Raw genomic sequence first — 21,978 nt, forward strand, 5'->3', positions numbered from 1 at the left:
GTAAATTTAATCAGTAAGTTTTAGCTGAAGTTGAAGAAAGAATGTTGATCTGCTAACAACTATTATCGTGCATCGGCAACGGGATGAAACTCTCGCAAACTTCGGTATATGTAGTACCATCAAACTCGACCATAAACAAAAATTTGAGAGCAACATGTTTTAATCAAAACTATGGGCATAAAAGAACACATTTTACTGTTTTTACTCTAATAAAAGATAAATACGTAAAGCTTGTAGTATTCTGATGAGATTAAGTGAAAATATCAAATGGAATCTATTGATTTTTGTTTACTCAATAAACATGCCCTAAGCGCCTTCTACTAACGAAAAAATAACTAAATTTCGTTCACAAACGATACATTTTTAAGTGATATTTTATACTTGAAAACACTTCTTATGATGTAAAATAACCTTGCCTCGTCTTATATAAATAGAGTATCTTGAGATTCATTTTCATTAACTGGAAGCAAGAAAGTTGCTCTGGATTTGAGTTCAACACAGCAAAACAAACTCACCTCACAACTGTACTCAGCTGATTTCCAAACCAAAACACTGATTGCTCTGTTTGTATTTTATAATGCAAACAAATAGTAATATGAAAATACATATAATATCATTGGATGTAGTGAAGTAAAGCATAGCTTTTTAAAAGATCCATGGAAAAGATGCATTGCATATCCATTATGTTTGTATTTCATCATACAATACTATGTGATTATTACATACTCGAATTTTATATCTCATGTAAGATGCGACCCCCTTAAAATTAGCTCCAAAATTAGGGATTCAAAATTCCCATAAAACACGAGTATATACAGGTATAATTATTCAGTAAATGGAGCCTATTCCACTGACTTGAAATTCGGCAGATGAAGCCTATTCATAAGGCCACTGACTTGAAATTCAATCTTCCAAAGAATATGGTATTTATTTAGAAGAAGCAAAGGGAAATACAGAAAAAGAGACCACTCATTAAAAAAGAAAAATAAATTAATAAACAGATAAATAGATAAAATTGTTTATAACCTGTTTTGTTTTAAGAATATGAGCACAAAATTCCAAGTGAAAAAGCTTAGAAGAAAGTGAAAAAGCTTCTTATTCTTACCCTAATGCTTATCCAGTTCCTGTCTCTCAAAGACCACTGAAGAAATAGGAAAATAGGAAAAAAAAAGAGGAACAGCCTCTGGCAACCCTGCCTGTATAGCAGAGGAAAGTCCTCCGCCAGGTGAAAATGGCTGTGAACGGTCATCAAACCAATGGAGGTGAGGGTGGATAGAAGGACATAAAAGGTGAAAAAAAGAAGGAGAATGCTGCTGCCTCCTTCCAACACTGCCTGTTAGTAGTTTACTACCTTGTCAATAAATTTGAATGACTGTTCCAGTTTGCATTTGCAAGCTAAATCTTAAGTAAAGAAAGAAGGGTCGTATTTGTGTAGGAACAAAACTATAAATTATCCTTAAGGATGTCTATTACGTGTACAAAAATAAACAATTTCACTGACCTACTATGCACTTTACTAACTAAATTATAGAATTCCCCTAATTACGTGTACTGTAAATTGGTAATTATAGCAGACATATTTCACTCATAATAAGTGATTTTGGAGAAGCATGTCAAATAAAAAGCTTAAGGGGGCCGGCCGGAACCCTTATATGTGGGGGTATAGGGTGAAAAATGCAGTCATGAAAAAATTCATGGAGCTTCATATGGCAATTGAGGATACGTATACGAAATATTTTGTCAAAATTCCTCTTACTTTCGTAGTTACAGAGTAATTAGTAAACATAACTCAATAAGCCTAAAACATTCATCCGTACAAGAAATGCAATATTTCTTCTGTTATCGTAAATTTTGATAATTATTGTCAAAGAAATTGTGAGAAATGGCATCTGTAGTGATTCCGTGAGTCGCGGAGGGGAGTATGAGCGTAATCTCAGAGTATCCCATGATTCAGTGCGAGCACAGACTTCAAGTAGCCTACACGTTCAAGTTTCTTCTCTGACATTCGCTTGCTTTCACATGTGTTTATCTATGTTTCGGCAAGAATTTCATCATGCCAATGAGGAAAAGACAAGGAAAACCTCTCGCTAACATAAAGACGAAGAAAATTCGCTCTAATATGATTACAGAATATCATAATATATGTGATATTAGCGTAGTTAGTGGAGAGAGAGGGAGGGTTGCGTAGTAAGTAAACACCCCCGTCTTGCCTGAAGCACACGTCACACTGTCCCCCAGGCTACGATCTTTAAGCAAGGGATCTTAATCTATGATAAATAACATAGTTTTTGTTTATTAATACCCAAAAAGGAATATGAAATTCATAATAATCATGATTTATTAACATTGTCTTTGTAAAAAGAGAGTACAACTTCGAATTTCACCTCTTGACATTCTCTTGCATTTACGTTTGCTTATCTTTGTTTCGGCAAGAATTTCATCATGCCAAGATGAAAAATACTAGGAAAACATCTAGCTAACATACAGAAGAAGAAAATTCGCTGTAATAAGCAGAGTTAGTGAAGGAGAGAGAGAGTTGCGTAGGAAGGAGTGCCCCATCTCGCGTGACGCAGTGCCCCAAGCTACGATATATGAGCAAAGGGATCATCATTTATGATTAAATTATGATAAATACAATAGTTTTGGTTTATTAATATACAAAATAGAAATATAAATTCATAATAATCATTATTTATTAACATTGTTGTTATAATAATACAAAGAAAAACTTTGAACGCCCGTATATCAAAACTATAGTTATTGACCTTCAAAATCTATCTTCTCACTTAGTTTTAAAGCTATAACAATGGAATTTGGTATATAACTCAGAAAGACATTATAGAACAATCAAATGAAGCCCTTTTTCCAATTTTTCTTTCGTCTTTTTTTTTATAAATTTTGTTTTCCTAATTTATAGGGTTTATTTTTTTACCATAATGAAAAATTTATATCTAGCAAAAAAAGTGACTTAGAAAAAAACTCCTCATTCGATTGGAGGTCTACATAAGGTCTATATATGTAGTAATCACAGGTCTTAATAATAGATATCGAGGGAGGAGATAGAATTTGAAAAATGGTTATTTTCAGGATAAATCGCCCTGGCATCACAAAACCGAAGGTCAGAGGCGAAAATCATATGCGGTTTGGAGATGTCCCAAGTCACCTTATTAAGTGGTTTGAATATCAAAGTCCTGTCCTTAAAGAATGGCATTAGCCGGCGGCCCCCATTAACCAATTGGCAAAATTACTTTCTGAACGATTACTTTATAATAGCTCATGATAAGTTAAAATTATCCCAATGTTCATTAACAACCTTACAATATTAGCATTGGCTAATAGTTCATGATAAATAAGGTATCTCCATATTGTTTCACCGTTTCCTTAACCACGGACATTTAATTTTCCTGAAGTAATTCATCAGAAAAACCATATCTTTTGAAAATCTACAGTACTGGTCTTTACACTTACACTAGGAAAAAATCCACCAAAATATTTCCTACTTAGGGATATACCCAAACAAACAATGTACCAAACATATCTGTCAAAAGAAAACAGGAATGTAAATAAGTGGTTTTATATTACCTATGTTATCCTGTAAAACTGGCCATAAGAAAAATGTTGGGCTAGAACAACCTATCAGTTGCAGAATAAAAGTGTAAGCTTTTAATCCTTTAAAACATGTAATGGTCACATTCTGCCTAGATCAGAAATTTTTCAACTTCACTGTGCATAAACATATGAACTATAATTTTCCCAAAATATAATGACATTACTCTTGTTAAAATGAAGCATTCATGACCAAAACTGAATAGCATATAGTCTATAAATATCTTATGAGGTATTATGTAAGACAGTTTAAACTGATTATTTCTAAATGTAAAAAATCAATCTCTTGGTACAGGAAAATAAAGAAATTGTATCTGGCTTGATATGAAACATACATGTTGATCAAGTGTGGCTTGGCAAAACCATCATCACAGTACCAAAGGGACAAATTACACAAAAGGAAATCTTATGCATATGGAGGCACAAGAACAATTCCAATGTAAGCATATAATATTGAAAATGAAGATGACAACACCAGATATAAAAAAATCATTTTTATCTGCATTCTATGGATAAAAGTGTTTCTATAAACAGAACATTTTCAAGATTGTTGCGGCTTAAAAGAGATAAATATTTACAGCAATTCTGATATATTTCAAATATCATTTGTTTTATATTAATTTTAATTTACATATCTTCCACATAACTCCTACTTTTCTTAATCAAATCTTAAATAAAATTTACAAAATGAGTATATTTGGTAGGTTCCAATAGCAAAAATTAATACAATCACTATACAGTACTGTTTCCAAATGAATCAATTCTCAACAAGTTTGTATTACCTTAAAAAGATAAAAATACCCTCTAAATAATGAAGCTCTATTCGGGGAAGAGTTCTAATGGATCAAATTCCTCCATAGCACCTTGAGTCCCATTAACAGACCCCTCTCTATGAGATTCTGGGACGAGATTGATTCGGAGTCCTATTCTTTCTATTGTCAAAGGATTTTCGATAGCAAGTTGTAAATGTTCCTGAATAATATGCTCATGTAAGGCAGATCTATTCCCTAATTCTTCTATACAAAACACACACCTATGATGATACGATCTGATGTGTTTCTGTAAGGAAGAAGAAGATGAGAACTTTCGTCCATTACATTTGTCACACGAATATTGTTCTTGATTGCTAATGTTTGAGGTTGTTTGCTGATCTATACTGTTGTGTAGTCTGTATGATTTTCCACTATCTGATAAAGTTGCCTTAAAACTCTGATTTAATTGCTGTTGTTCATTTTCCAACTTAGAGACTGTCAACTCTCCTACGTTCAGTCCCTGGGGAAGTTTTATGCTTGCACTAGTTGATAAAATAGCACTATCATTGTCAGTATTATCTTTGCCCGACATGGGTGGAATGACTAGAGACACAGGTATTTCACTTTCATTACTTTCCAGCTCCTCATTAATTTTTATATAAATATTGTGCACTGATAAATGTTCAGCCCAATCAGCTAACTTCAAAAATGATTTAGAACACCATGTACACTGAACAGTGTTGTTCTGACCAGGAATTGCAAGGTCAGATAAATTAATTTCCTGAGGGATGAAAGACGGAGTTTCCTCTAATGTTCCTGCACACGATCCAAGTGCTGTTCAATCATAGAATGAGCAACAAAAACCTTTTCTACTTGATCAACCATCTGGAATTCTAGTGCAGAATCACTTACATCACGGTTTGACTGCAGACGAACTGCACGATTTTGTGTCATGACTACATTTGGATTGACAGAAATGGAATCTTCAGCATCTTCATCTACAGTTCCTTCACCAGTAGTCATCATTGTGACCTCAGACTCTTGTAACTGATTAAGAACAGCTTCATCAAGAGTAACTGGCTGAATATTCAACATTGCTGAGGTATCAATTGTTGTTAGGCTTAGGCCTGGAATTTGTAGAGACATTGTCCCATCTGTCATCATGACCATTGAATTCAAATTCTCTTCATTAGGGATTTCCATAACAGACTCATCTGCAGTAGTTGATGGATTTAACTGACCTTCATCAACCATACCTCCCAATTTAGCATTTCGGCCAGATAGTGCCTGAATAGTCTTGAAATGCTTTATAACATGAGCTTTACGATGGCCAGATGTCCTGAAACTCATTCCACAGTGATTACACTTAAATGGCTTATCTCCTGTATGCAGTCGCATATGAATGTTTAAGCTGCCTTTTGTAGCAAACATAGTATTGCATATAGGACACATTGAATCTTTTTTACCCGAGTGAGTTTTCATATGCACATAAAGAGTTGATTTCACTGCAAATGATTTTCCACACTGAGCACAAGAAAAAGGTCTTTCTCCTGTATGTGTTCTAATATGTCTAATCAAATCTGATGCTTTTTTAAAGCTTTTACTGCACGTTTGACACTGGTGAGCATGTTTCTGTGTGTCAGGCTGAAAAGGAAAATATCCATGATTTAAAAAATAAAGTTAAACCAGAATTTCTACAATACAGTATAACATTGTAAGATTGAACTACTACACATGAAAACAAGAAGTTTACTGACCTCTTCACGATTACCTCCCTTTATGTAAGTAACCTGAGGCTTCTCTTCTTCTAGAAGGTTTCGTGATTTTCTAGTTGGAATATAATTTTGTGACTCTTCTTTCTGGCTTTCTTCATTGCTCAGACTGGTTTCAGTTACATGCTGTAACACAGCATCCATGTCTTCTAAAGTTAAAGTAACTTTGGCCTTCCCATCAACAGTAGTGTCAGTGATCTGCCAATACACAGGGCACATAAAAACAAAATCATAGGTTACAGAAACCACTTTCAACGATACTAAAATAAAAAAAAACTAAGTGAAAAAGCAGTCTAAAGTACGTTTGTGGATGAGTACCGGACACCCCAGCAAATAGCTCGAACCTGTGAATAGTTAGAACTCCCCTTTAAAAATGCTTATACGTATCTGCCTATCTTGAAAGTTCAGATACCAAATTTATACTTAAAGTATCATCCTACATCAAATATACCATTGAACTGGTATTAGTAATATAATTTCAAAGTCATCTGAAACATTTTACCTTTAGAAAATATAAACGGCCATTAATAAAGAGAGAGAGAGAGAGAGAGAGAGAGAGAGAGAGAGAGAGAGAGAGAGAGAGAGAGAATTATTATTTTCATTGTGATATAATTTAATCTTATTAAACTTACTAATACAGTATTAATCAATATTAATATTTCAAAATTAGTAAATCATATTTGTATCATAAAAATGTATTTAGTCATGAAAATAACATCAAAATACGTATACTAATTAGTGGTTATTTTCGTTGGAAAACCCCACAAATAGGCAAATTTCCAACAAATAATCGGTAGATATGGTCCAGAGAGAAATCCGCGAATCTGGAGAACGTGAATATGGGGAGCCCACTGTATACTGGGGTGTCTGCCCTGTTACATGCGACACATTTCTATGCACTGTACATAACTTATTACCTCTGCACAGTAAGGCACTGAGTTTAAATTTGCATAAAATGAAAATATATGATATTCATGCTTGGTAGGGCATCATACAATCTCAAGTGCTGTACAGCTGAAAACACTGCATAAGGAATGTCTACGAAGTTCATGATAAATTTTTGACAGTTTATTAATTCCTTTCATTTGTGCATACTTAGAACTAAATCGGCATCAAAACAATATCTATAAATCCAAACTTGCTCTAAGAAACAAACACCTAAATAACTGCAGTCCAAAGATATAAATAAATGATTATAAGTTATAAGAACTATAATGCTTACTTGTAACCGTATCATACAAAGAAAGTTTCTTGTATCTCATACCACAAAAAATTAGAATATAAGCACACTAACAAGAGGAATGTGTCCTTGATGATCTCTACCTGTAGGGTAGTATAGTGGAAGTAGAAAATAATAAAGTATTTATGTAATCAAGCATTACATGGAAAAATTTACGCAAACTTTCACAATTATACAGTACACGGAGTGTTAAAACTACTTTTAAAAGTTATAGGACAAAATTGGCATGAGATATTTTTGTCATTTAACAAATTCTACATTGTGAATTTTAATTAATACAGTAAAATAATCATTAGATGCATATTATAATTCTGACAAAAATATATGGTATATCTTGAACAGTTCACTTACAGATGTTTTGGATGGTAGGATTTTATGCCAATAATATACAGATTAATTCTACCTTTCAAAGTATTATAAATATAAGCATTGTTCATACACGAACAATAGGATAATTTTCTAGCCAGCACCTAGCTGGATCCGGTTAAACAACCAGAGATTGAAAAGTAAGGAATCTGTGAGATCCGGCAACGAGTGTGTATATCGGCTGAAAACTGTTCAAAGACTATACACCCACGCTTTCACATTTAGTCTTTTTCTTAACCGCCTGAGCGACACGGTTGCTTATTCTCTGTCCAACCCAGTTGTTTTGCCCATTTTTGCTCTTTTGTTTGTCTGTGTGTGTGTGTGCTTGTGTTATTATGGCTTCCTCTGCATCTTCTTGGTCTTGCCAATGTATGTGCCCAGGGACTCAAGGCTTCCTGTGTTTTTGTTTCCTGGCTTCTTCGGCTACAGACCCCCATTCCACATGCAGTATGTGTTGTGCTAATTTTGTACTATAACGAATCCCTGCCCAGAATGTTGTGTGGGGCCTAAATTGCAGTGGAAGTTATTTTATAGTAAGAGAGACATTGTAGTTTCAAATCTTCCTTCATGGGAAGGGTTTTCATTGCCTCACCCAGATGCTTCGTCTTCTTCCTCAGTCACACCCCATGATGTTACAGTTTGTGTGTCTGTGTCTCCTTCCTTTTCTTCCATCGATTCGTTGTTGGAAATATCGGGAGGCCCTCATGCAGATTTAATGTGTAATGTTACCCTCTCTCCCTCGGGGGTTAATTTGCTTCCCAAGAGGGAGAAGGCTATCTCATTAGTTTCTACTCTTTCAGAATCAGAGGCGTCCAAAATTGTAGTGCTTTGGGCGGTTCTTGGTCTATGGGGTTCACCTTCCATGGAGGGTTTGCTGATACATTTCATGGAAGCTCGTCTCCCCCCCCCCTACCCCTGGCGCTCTCTATGTTGGTGCGTAGTGCCCTGCCTGAGTATCATCTTACCACTCTCCCAGTGAGGCCTGCCGCTAGCTCAGGTCAGGGGGAGGCTGTGATGTCTCTCTCAGTGCCGTTGGTGACCTCACTCCCAGTTCCATCAGTGACATCACTTTCATCGGTGATGTCACTCCCAGTTTCTTCAGTGACATCATTCCCTGCTACGTTGGTGTTGTCGATTGGGGCTGCTGCGCTGCCTCGCTCCTCAGTGTTGTCATCGTTTGCTCCTGTGACGTCATCGCTGCCATCCAGGATGTATCCTCTTCCATCCATGTCGTCTGCGTCCTCTCTTGCGGATCCGTCCTAGGCTTTATGTCAGGCAGTTCTTAAGAGATTAGACTCTGTTTTGGACGATAGGTTTGCTGCCTTCTCTGCTGAGAAGGCTGTGAGCAAACGTGTTGCATCGCCTCCCCCCCTCTCCTCCCCACTATCACCTCCATCTCCACTGCGTTGGTGTATCAAGCATTGGAGGATTAAAGACACTGATTTTTCTTTGTCAACGAGTGAAGAATGGCACGTCTGTGTTACTGAGTGTTAGTGTTTCGTCTCATTTCCCAGTGCAATCTGCTGTTGCTGCATCGTTCTCTTCTTCGGAACACGAGCGTGTTGCGGCCTCGTACATACATGCACGTTGGTGATTTGTCTGCTGCTTCTGCTCTAGTGCCTATTGGTCGTTGTAAGGATCTTAAGGTGCCTGTGAAAAGACTGAAAGTTGTAAATGCGGAAGTGGTGCAGCCAGGGTGTTTGCCTTCCCCTCCCAATGATGCTGTTCATGGTTCGACTCAGAGGAATTCTTATCCTACGTCAAGAGTTCGAGATGCTTGTACATGTGTCTGCTCCGCACGGAGGCGTACGTGGACACGTACACGAGTCATCTATTGCGAGTGTTCGCAGTAGTGTTCCTAGTGTTGTGATTGGTTCATCGCAGGCATTGGTACAGGGCTCCAGTCCAGACAGGTCTTTGGCTGCTGGGTCTGCAGTTGGTTTCCTTGAGAAAGGTGTGTTGGGTAAGCCTGCATCTTCTTCTCGTCGGTCTCCAATGCCAGAGCAGGAAAGGAGACACACAAGAGTTTTTGTCTTCTTTTACTAAGGTTGTTGATCTCATTTTTGGGTTCAACAATCTGGAGAGTAGGACTTAGGCTTGGTTGTCTTTCACTCCTACTTGCTTGGAAGCTTTCCTGGGGGCTATGCAAGATCCTAAGCCGTCTTTTCAGCTTCCTTTATCAGGGCATGTCCAGTCAGTCTTGCAGAAGATGAATGCCTCTGTGTCAGACCGGGACGGATCTCTTCAGTCAAGGGGTTCTTCCTAGTTGCTTCCTTTACCCCTCACGAAGCATAGGAAGTATTATGCTACGAAGTCTGTCTGCTTGTTGCCTCGACATCTTAATCCTTGGTGCAAGATGACAGATTCGCCTCCTTTTCCATTCCATCTCTGGATGACTCTGCGTAGCTATCTTAAGAGGACACGACATCTCAGGCCAGGATGTCGTAGGGTTTTTGTTAGCATTGAGCATTCTAAGAAAGAGCTTTCTAAGAATACAATCTCTTTTTGGTTATGTGACGCTATCAAACAGGCGTATTTGACTCTTGATGATTTGCTTGAATGGTCTGGTACAGGTGAGTAAGGTAGTCATACTGGTAGTTTGTTTGTTTTGTGTTCAAGTAGTCAAACCCTCTATTCAATAGCATATACTCCACTCTATAGCAAGAGGGGGTGATAATGAATCCTGATGTATTGGTTTGTTATCAAATAGTCAGAATTTTTCTTTAGCTCCCTTCTGCAATGAATCTTCTCATATATCATTGTATGTAACCCAGTTGGCTGAGTTGTTGGATATCAGTTTATCTAGCTTCTCATGGGCATTAGTCCCTCTCCTGTAGATATTTCTTTTGGAGTTGGACTGGTGGGTTGGCCCCCAGCCAGTTTAGGATGTCTGTTCCTCCCACCAAGTATAAGTCTATCCTATTGTTAAGACCAAAGGTTTATTCACGAATGAACAAATGAAAAATTTTCTATGAAAATTTGCCTTTTTCACAGCCACAAACCTGAGGTCTTAAGGTTTTACTGCCTACCTCTAGCCGCCCCTCTGTCATCTTATGACATCCTGGGTTGGGAAAGACTAAACGGGATAGTGTGGGTGCACAGTCTATGACCAGTTTTCACCCTATATATACGTACGCATTGCCAGATCTTACAAATTCCTTGCTTTTCACTCCGATTTTTTTAACTGGATCCAGCTATGCGCTAGAAACTTATCCTATTGTTAAAACCTCTAAGAAATTTTGTCATTTTCTGTTATACAAAATGAGCCCTGACATTATAATACAACTGTTACAGGCACATTAAGCAATACATGTGAGCAATGTGATTTCTCAAAGATCACATCATGAGCAACCTGAACATTAACAATTTGTGAATAAGTGTGCACTTGAGTTTTTTAACATTAAAAATTGTATGTCTATTCCTATTAGTATCAGATTTTGAAATACAGTACAATTTTTTAATAAGATTCTTTTTCATGTAAATCACTAAAGTCACCCTTAGTTGGTATTGTTACTAGCTTCATTTGATAGTTTTTGACTGTTATAGAAGCTCAAGTTCATTAATTCACAAAACCAAATGTCTAAACTAAAAATGAAGAAGACTGAATAACCTGTAAGTACGGAAATTTTTTTTCACTGTCTGTTCGTCCTAATTTTCGCTAACACTTATCTTCACATTTTCCTTCCATCTGATAATTAGTCATGAAAAACTTTAGTCAACCTTCTATCATTGTTACAGGCACTATTCCCTTTTCTAATATCTTCCTTTTTTATTTAGTTACTAGGCATAATACTAAGGAGGTAATAATATTGTGAAACAAAACATGGCATAGTATGTCCAGGCATTAAAGATATCTTTCATGTGACCCCTTGATGGCATGTATCCCATTATTTTTGTAATTCTCCTAGCAACGTTACACAAACTTTAATGCAGGCAGTCTCTGGTTATTGGCAGGGGTTCTGTTCCTAGGTTTGATGATAAGAAAAATTGCTGATAACTGAAAATTTAGCAATTTTCAGCGTCAATGCCCAGATTTTGGCATCAACAGTAACTAGTTAATGGCAACATAAATCTGCAATTTTCAACACTAGACAAGCCCCATAACACTAGATTGCTGATAACCAAGGCCACTGATAACCGGGAACTGCCTGTCCAACAAAAGTTTTATTCTTAAGAGATGTTAGAATAAACAACTAAAATGCCTCAAGATTCACAATGTCTTGCAAGCCAAACATTGTGACATTCTGTCAACTTCTCACTATTAAATATTGCCACTTGTGACAGTCTGTCAACTTCTCACTATTAAACATTGCCACCAAGACAAAATTATATTTTTAGTAAAAAAAAAAATCCTAGACACAAGAAACAAAATGTAATTTACCTTGCTCTTAGAGAAAGCAAAATTGATGGCCTCAATACCATGAGTCTGCAGGTGCTTTCGGAATGTTACTGAAGTTTCAAATATTTGTTCGCATATAGGACACTTCCAAATACTGAAAAAGAAAGTTTACAAACATAAGTAAAAGTCTCTCAATAATTTACTATCAAAATACATACCTATGTATACAGACACAGACACAGACACAAACACAGACACAGACACACACACAAACACACACACACACACACACACACACACACACACACACACACACACACACATATATATATATATATATATATATATATATATATACTAATATAATATATATAGATCTATATATATATAGATATATATATATATATATATATATATATATATATATCGATATATATATATATATATATATATATTATATATATATCTACTATATATATTATATATATATATAACCCATACAGTAGAACCTCTACCTACAAAAGGCCCTACGTATGAAAAATTCAGGCTATGAAAGCAAAGATGAAGATTTTTTTTGCTTCTGTGTACGAATATAATTCAGGTTGCGAAAGGGTAAAGTCTGAGATTCGCCCGGGCCACCGAGAACAATTTTAAAACTGGCGCGCCACCAACTCAGTAGACTCGCCACCATCCTCCTGCTCTCCCATTGGTTCCTGACGCTAGTCACCACCGTAAGATCCTGCTCTCCTATTGGTCAGTATCTGTCCCATCATGCCTCTATGTAAAGGCGTTCCTTGACCATTTTTTGCGGCAGCATTATCGTAAACATATGGAATTTGTTCGTTCACATATATTTCATTTGTTAATGTAAATTCGTGTTAGTGATTTTGCTTTCATTGTACAGTAAGTTTCTTTATCATGTTGTGTGTGAACTTAATGACTTACATTATTAGCCATGGGTCCCAAGAATGTTGCTGAAGTTCATGGAAAGAAGAGGATGTTTTCTATGGATACGAAAATGGAGATAATCAAGAAGTGTTAATGTTTTCTGCCATTTGTTAATGTGTTTTGTAAAGTTTAGTGTTAATGTTTTCTGCCATTTTTTAATGTTTCATAAAGTTAAGTGTTCATGTTTTCTGCCATTTGTCCTCCCCCTCTGTCGCCAATTTCGGATATCACCTCACTCGAAAGGTAAGGTTCCACATTTTACTATGTACGTACGTACATGTACACACAGTATTTCTTGTACCCTGTACACTAATACACTTTATTTACACGTACAGTGATGCTTAGGTTAAGTACTGATTGGTCAAAATTGTTGTATTTCATTGTTTATTGGTCAATTTAGCTTTATAATAAAATTTACTGTGGTGTTTTTGTAGGGCTTGGAACGAATTAGGTAATTTACATGTAAAACGTAGTTCTTTATACGAAAAAATCAGGTTACGAAGGCCACTTCGTAATATTAATTAAAAAAATAAGGCATTTTAAAGGTATCTTTACGGCACAAATTTCAGTTAACAGTGCCGCTGGCGCCGTTGTCTAGCGAGTTCATACATATGTAGAAATGCCGTTCAGACCATAAAGGTTATGCAAATTATATTAACAAATTTTATGGAGAGTTATTACGTAGGTATTAGGGTAAAATATATGCCTCTGACGCTGTTCTATGCCGAAAATATCGAGTTACATAAGTGCAAATTTAGCTATGGATGTGTCGATTCATAATGTTCATGCTTTGTTTAAAATGTGTATGAAAATGTATTACGTGAAGGCATTTTTATTTCTGTACAGAAATAATGATACAAAGGCAGCTTTTGAAACTGCCCTTCACGTTATCAAATACGATGTTTTTTTCATGTTCTTTCTTGTAAGCCGGCCCGCCTGCCGCTCTTCCGAAAATATCGATTAAAAAAAGTAAAAACGTGCAAATTAGCGATCGATGTGTCGATTTTATAAATGTTTATGCTTTTATGTTTAAAATGTGTATGAAAATTTATTACGAATAGGGTATTTTTATTTCTGTGCAGAAATATGATAAAAAGGCAGCTTTTGAAACTCCTTCAAGTTATCGACTACGATGTTTTTTTCAAGTTCGTTCTTGTATGCCGCTGTCTGCGCTCTTCCGAAAATATCGTTTAAAAAAAAAAAAAAAAAAAAAAAAAAAAAAAAAAAAAAAAAAAAGTGCAAATTTAGCGATCGATGTGTCGATTTTTCAAATGTTTATGCTTCTATGTTTAAAATGTGTATGAAAATATATTGCGTAAAGGTATTTTCATTTTTGTACAGAAACAAGATACAAATTAGGGCAGCCTTTGTAACTACGCTCCACGTTGTCAGGGGATGGTTTTTCATGTTCGTTCTTGTCCGCCAGTTCCGAAAAATACATTGTGTTATTTTATTAATTATGCATCTTTTCCATAAATTCTTTAAAAAGTTATACATTATTTCACTGTATCCAAGAATATTGTATGTATTCTCATATTATTGTATTTTAAAATACTACGGCAAACTTAAGCCCGTATTCCGCAGAGCTGATGAATACGAGTCTGTTTCACCATAACGCAATTCTGAGCGAATGCTCTTGCTTCTAGTTAGTAGCATAAACGAATATCTATATACTTGACTTATATGAGACAAAGTTATTTTTCCTTATACAGCGTGTTTTTAGGTGGAAATATTTATTGAATATGTCTCGTTGTGAATGTGAACTACTATTTTTTCGTTAACAGATTACGTTGGCAGCATGTTTATTGCGTAAAAAATTACGTGATTCCGTTCGCAATACGTAATCCTTATATTATCGTAATACGAACTTTACGTTATTTATCTTATATCGGCGTGAAACCAACAGTAAAATGTGTTCTTTCAAGCACAGTAGTTTTGATTAAAATTATTTTATCCCAATTTTATCTACAGTTGTGTGTGATGGCAGACGTTTACTGCAGTTTTATCCTTGTTGCCGATGTACGATAATAGTCATTAGCAGCTTGAACAGTTTTCTCAGCTTCAGTTATAACTAGGTTTAAATTTAACGGTATATTTCCCGATTGATCTTTAATCTATATTGATCTCTGATCTATATAGCGAATAAAGTTATTACCTTAAGATATCTCAGTTCTATTCTATACATAACGCCATTTATAACAAATACGGTAATGTTGCACTGTAGTACGATGATCGAAATACAAGCCAAACAGATGTTATCCAGTTCGGTTGTACTTAGAAAAAAAAAAAAGTCGTTTCTCGTTCGGTTGTTCATGGCTGTACACGTTCACGCAACGAGTATAACGTTAAAACCATACTTTCATCATTCTCTTTTGCTGTTATTGAACTTATGTAACTAGAAGATGGATAAAGTTAGGCCATTGTAATTTGATCTCTCATAAAATCGAACTATCATAAGACTAATGATCGTAACCTGAACACTACAGCTACCTGTACACTGTATAAACTTTATTATATCTTTACATACTCTAGACACCCACATGTACTGTTCAGTAAATTCTATAGTACTATACTGCATAAATATAATTTTACTTATTGCGCCGTTGTGGGATTACGGCGCCTTTGACTGGTCTAGAATTTCGAAAGAAGGTGTGGCGGCGGCCGTAGGCTTTAAAATCGCTCAGCGTCGAAATCGCTTGGCGTCAGTGGCCAGGAACGGAACCCCTGCCGCTAACCGAGGGCCGCCTGATATATATATATATATATATATATATATATATATATATATATATATATATATATATATATTATATATATATATATATACAGTGGTCACCCCGTATTCGCGGGGGATGCGTACCAGACCCCCCCGTGAATAGTTGAGAACCCCGCGAATTTTCATACTTGGTTTTATTAATAGTTTTATCACAAAGAGTGCACTTTTAAGATGAAATTGATAAAAAAACAGGAATTTGTGGATATTTCTCATAGAAAAATACTGCGAATGTGCGAATTTTCCGAGAATAATGAAGGGAAACGTTCCCGAGAGAAATCCGCGAATGTGAGTCCGCGAATCCGGAGAACACAAATACGGGGGGGGGGGGGCCCACTGTATATGTATGTATGTATGTATGTATATATATATATATATATATATATATATATATATATATATATATATATATATATATATATATATATATAATATATATATATGGCGCAATCGCTCAGCAGTGAATCGGTTTTACGGCTGTCGTCAAAAATATTCATTAAAAAAATAAGGCATTTTAAGGTATTTTTATGGCACAATTTTCAGTTAACAGCGCCGCTAGCGCCATTGTCGAAAGAGTTCATACATTTGTAGAAATGCCGTTCAGACCATAAAGGTTATGCAAATTATATTAACCCTCTTATGCCGAAGCCCTAAAAATCAAAACCTCTCCTGTATGCTGGGCCCGGTTTGGAGTGAGCGCGGAAGCGGAAAAAATATTCTTTACAAAAAATCACAGTGCGCTTAGTTTTGAAGATTAATAGTTCATTTTTGGCTAATTTTTTTTTCATTGCCAGAAGTTTAGTATGCAACTATCAGAAATGAAAAGTAATATCATTATCATATGTAAATAATGTGATATATGGTAGCGAAAAAAAAAATTCATACATAATTGTATTCAAATCACGCTGTGCAAAAAACGGTCAAAGCTAACGAGTTACTTTTTTTTCCTTGTATTGTACACTAAATTGCAATCATTTTGATATATAATACATTGTAAAACAATAAAAGCAACACAGGAAAAATATTATCACAAAATGATGTATGAATTCGTAACGCGTGGACGTAAAAAAATGTTTTTTTTCAAAAATTCACCGTAAATCTAAATATTGTTCTAGAGACTTCCAATTTGTTTCAAAATGAAGACAAATAATTGAATATTACGATACTGTAAGAGTTTTAGATTAGAATTGCAGATTTCGACCATTTCGGACGAGTTAAATTTGACCGAATGTCGAAATGTTTATATATATATTTATTTATATGTACATATTTCGAAGATGGGAAAAGCTACAACCTTTAATTATTTTTTATTGTATTCTTCATGAATTTGTGCACATTTTGATATATGAAACTCTATAAAACGGCTAATATGAAAAGGAACAAATATTAGGATAATGCGATGTACGCATTTCGGAGACATGCGGCCGCGAATCGGCGCGCGGAGGGAAGTAAATATATTTTTCAAAAATTCACCATAAATCACAATATTGTTCTAGAGACTTCAAATTTGTTTCAAAATGAAGATAAATGACTGAATCCCCTGAATTATTACTAGGCAGAGTAATCAGTTTTAGCTTTCTACAATTGGGGCCGCTTTTTCAACTATTTCGGTAGAGTCAAATTTGACCGAATGTGGTTTTTTTTTTCATTTATTTCGTCGTTTTGATTATATGCAAAGATTTCGAAAAAAGAGAAAAGCTACAACCTTTAATCATTTTTAGTTGTATTCTACATGAAATTGCGCACATTTTCATATATAAAACTTTATGTAACAGCTAATTTTAAATGGTGCAAACATTTTGACAATCGCACAAAAAAATTCCGATTTTTTCGGAAGAGTTACCGCGCGGACGTAAGGAAAATGTTTTTCTTTTTTTCATAAATTCACCATAAATCGAAATATTGTGCTAGAGACTTCCAAGTCGTTGCAAAATGAAGGTAAATGATTGAATATTACTATAATATGATATTGTTATGATACAATAAAGTTTGTTCATACTTACCTGGCAGATATATATATATAGCTGTATTTTCTGAAGTCCGACAGAATTTTAAAAACTTTCGAGACATGCAGTGGTCGGCCAGGTTGGTTAGTACCCATTCCCGCGCTGGGAGAGGGGTATCAGGAACCATTCCCATTTTCTATTCATAATTTTTTATTTCCATGTCCCCTGAGGGGAGGTGGGTGGGTACTTACTTTATTATATATATCTGCCAGGTAAGTATGAACAAACTTTATTGTATCATAACAATATCATTTTGTTCATGAAACTTACCTGTCAGTATATATATAAGCGCCATCCCACCTTTGGAGGTGGGAAGGGACAGAATAGAAGGATTTTGGGAAACAAATGCATGCAGATGTATTTACATCTTGGTTCCACCTGTTAGCATAGCTGACTTCGTGATTACTGTCACCCAAGTCTGCTTCTGCTTTACTAGAGTTGACCAAGCGAGGTAGAGACCACTATAAAGCTGGTGCACTCCAAGATGATCTGTCAACGGGGCGTGACCACAATGTGACTAGACATATTGACCATACCATGAGGGCTAAGAAGTAAAATAAATATATATATATATAAATATATATATCACCACCTGACCAACCTAGCCAAAGTTAAGGTGTGTTACCTAAGGCTTAAGAGTTAAGAAGTCGCCGTTGTCGGCGACTCAACAACTAAATTAAGAGCTCTTCCTAACCATTTTCTACAAGATAGGATGAGTGGTACTGTCTTGCCCCAAGATTGTGTCTGCAGACACGTATGGCCCTAGCGAGCAGCAGATCTCATATGCCATCTTCACATCTCGCAGGGATAGTGTGAAGTGAACACAGAGTTCGCTTCGCTAAAACATGGTACTCAGGATGTTGCTGAGTTGCCATGCTCTGTTGAAATGCTTCCGAGGCCGCGCCCTCAGCTCGTGAGCATTCAGATAAAAAAGATTTCAAATCTTTGTGCAAACACAATGAAGGAGCATTTTTGAAAGAACTCCTTAACACTAAAGCCAGGGTGTCTTCGATATGGGCAAGTCTGGTCTTTTCGGAACACTGCAGATTGCCCGAATGACTTTGACTTTCTTGAGTTTTATGTAGATAAAACTTGAGAGACCCGACAGGGCACAGGACTCTCTCTGGCTCCTGCCCACACTAACTTGTGCCATCCTTGCTTCCAAGCTCCTGGCCCAAGGACAAAACGGGTTTCCATTCTTAGGCCACAACGGAAGGCTTAGAGAGCACACCGCCTTGTGTTCTCTAAAGCCAAAACTTGTGACGATGGCTTAAAATCTCACTAACCCTCTTTGTCGTATTCTAGGGTTGTTAGAAGAAGGCCTTCCTGATCACATGCAAGAAGTTAACAGGTAGGAGAGGTTCGAATGCTTTGACATCAAGAACTTCAGACTACGTCTAAGTTCCATATTGAAAGCTTCGATCTGGACATGCACAGTCAGTCCGTCTGTACTAAAGTCAGGTGACCGACCAGTTGACCAGTCAGACGAATCAAGGACGCAGCAAGGCTGTACCCTGAAGACCATAGGCACTATTCTTTGCTGAAGGATGAGTGTCGGGTGGACTGCCTGGGCGATTCAATCTAAGCAAACCTTGGGGGTGTATCAACGCAATAACCCAACGTCGTCAGCGAATCAACTCCTGGACTCGAGTTTCTGGTGCCAGAAAGGAGCGAGGAGCAAAAAGGCGATTCAGTCCCGAAGGAAGAATGCTGACAGTCCAACCTGGTCTCATGTTACACGATCATCGGGGGTGTATAAACGCAACCGACTTCGTCAACAAGAAAAACTCATGGTAACTATATTGTTCGCCTTTGGGGATCTCGCCCACGAGTGTCTGACTCCGAGAAAACAGGTGAGACAAAAAGTAGATGGTGAGCGAGTTTCGAGATTCCACAGAACTCAAAGATCGTGAAGGGCTTTGTTGTTTGACAGACGCAAATCTCTGAGCCCAACAACATATTTGCGTATTCTTTAATAGTTGTGACTGCCAGCTTATCCCATTCTTCAGACGGAAATGGAAGACGGTAATCTTATTCCTGTCAACATCTTGATAGTCCTGACGTAGTCAGACCTCAGAGCGGAGAGGTTTATAGGTACCTTTTCGAGTTAGAGTAGACCGACTCTCTCGGAAAAGGTCCTTGGAAAGTGAACTAGGAAGTATGTGACCTCTGTGAATCCAGGATCCTGAAGGCCAAACATGGGGCGATCAGGTGTCACTGTCGCTCCCTGTGACGTCATAAATCCTTTCTTATACATTTCCTAAGCGAATGAAAAAGGGGAAAAGAGGACTAAACATCCATCCCCGTTCAATATTCATAGGATGGCGTTTAATGGTACCGATCCCGGATCGAGAATAAGGGAGCAGAGAAGAAGAAGCCTCTTCGTCCTCAACATATCGAAGAGAAGAATGAAAGGGCGTCCCTAAAGTCTCCACAACTCTCAACTTACTTCTAAAGAAAGATTCCACTCGGAAGTCAATAGTTGCTGCCGTCGATCGAGACGATTGCTTACGGACTTTTGCAATCCTGTAACGAACCTCTAGAGGATCGTTACATTCTCACTGTTGTTATAATAGGCTCTTTTCTCGTAAACTCGAAACAGGGACCGAGAGAAGATATTCTTAAGATATGAGAGAGCTGTGGAATATCAGAGTTGATCTGGACCACTGGTTCCCAAAAACTCGTTTCGAGGACTGGAGGGACTACCGAATCGTTTTGTTTTTTTTTTACTTCTTTCAGATTAAGATCCAGGACATCTGAAAACCACTTATCCAGATGTCCGGCACCTTCTTTCTATCACCTCAGGTTGATAGACGCACTGAGAGATGTTCAGAATCATTCCTAGATCTTGAATAATATTTTCAGTTTCCCGGTAGGAAAAAACTGTGGTCTGAATTGCAGTCTATTCGGGGAAACAAACTTCTTCAGGAAGGAAATGGTCCCCAGCAAGCTCATCCATTCCCTCCCCGAGTATGCTTACTTCCCCTAATAAGGCTGCGCTTTACCTAAGCAGGAGAGCATATAAAAAGGTGCAATGTTGCGGTAGACTCGTAGTTCTATACCGTGCGGTAACGAGCACCGAAAGGATTAAGAGATAACTCGTTGAACATAGTAAGGCAAAACGAATGCAAACGTTTTATTCATTCATGTAAGAAATCCCCTCAATCTTAGGCGAAAGTCCGTGATTGTAGGACAGAGATACAGTTAGTCAGTCAATCCCGCAGGAGAGACGTAACCGCCAGACAGAGATAACGGTTAGTCAGTCAATCCCGCAGGAGAGAGAGACGTAACCTACCATGCATGACAGCACACGATCTGTTACTGGCTCGGTTGGGACTGGAGGACAGACACAGCGTGACAAGCAGCAGCCAGCAGCTTACGAACGTCGTCTCTTAACTTTATGTCTGGGTTGCCAGCTTCCCTATTCTACGAAGAAAATAGGTCCGTTATTTTTGAGCAGAAAGACTCTCAAGCTGGTATATTTAAGCGAAACAGAAAACGCTAAATATATAGATGCGTTTGTGTCGTCAGAAACACTACCATACAACGGTAAAAGATAAATCGGAAACTCCTGGAAGGCTGCAGGGAGTAACGATTAAATGTCCTTAAAATAGACAATAGACCTCTCGGTTGCCATCCGAAGAGGTAATACAGCAAGTGATATGACTTGAACCAACCAGAAGTAAAATAACGCAAGGCAAAATATGAAATTATATCACAATAAAGTTTGTTCATACTTACCTGGCAGACATATATATAGCTGAATTCGGAAATACAGCTACATACTATCTGACAGGCAAGTTCCATGAACAAAACTTAAGAGAATCGAAGCAGTCAGCTCAAGCTTCTTATGTTATTGGACATAAGCGTTCATTGACGTAGTCTACAAGTCTATTTCTTGTACGAGTCTGTGAATGACGAATGAGAGCTCTTCCGAATCTTGTCAATAAGAGCTTATTGCTTACGCAATATCAAGTTAATGAGATGTTTGTCAATGAGAACTAACCCATTTATGGGACAAAGAGATATTTTGTCAATGAGGGGATACCCACTTACTTGACAAAACGATAGTATATTGTCAATGGGGGAAAGTCACTGAATTGACAAAACAAAACGTAATCCAGGAAGTCGAGCAATTTATTTTTCCGATTCCCGTCTCAAACGAGGAAGGGGCAA

The 21,978-nt window shown here is 36.9% G+C and overlaps 1 protein-coding gene across 1 annotated transcript in view; it reads right to left on the reverse strand.

Moving 5' to 3' along the window:
• Positions 1-2,675: 2,675 nt before the first annotated feature.
• The window catches only part of LOC135224859 (uncharacterized), a 201,307-nt gene continuing 182,004 nt past the window's right edge, over positions 2,676-21,978 (reverse strand). Inside the window, 4 exon segments of the mRNA XM_064264184.1 lie at positions 2,676-5,180; positions 5,183-6,002; positions 6,116-6,328; positions 12,118-12,229. Of these exon segments, the coding sequence (XP_064120254.1) occupies positions 4,426-5,180; positions 5,183-6,002; positions 6,116-6,328; positions 12,118-12,229 (1,900 nt within the window). The 3' untranslated portion in view covers positions 2,676-4,425.

The sequence above is a fragment of the Macrobrachium nipponense genome, chromosome 12 (genome assembly GCF_015104395.2).
Source record: "Macrobrachium nipponense isolate FS-2020 chromosome 12, ASM1510439v2, whole genome shotgun sequence".
NCBI classification, from domain to species: domain Eukaryota; kingdom Metazoa; phylum Arthropoda; class Malacostraca; order Decapoda; family Palaemonidae; genus Macrobrachium; species Macrobrachium nipponense.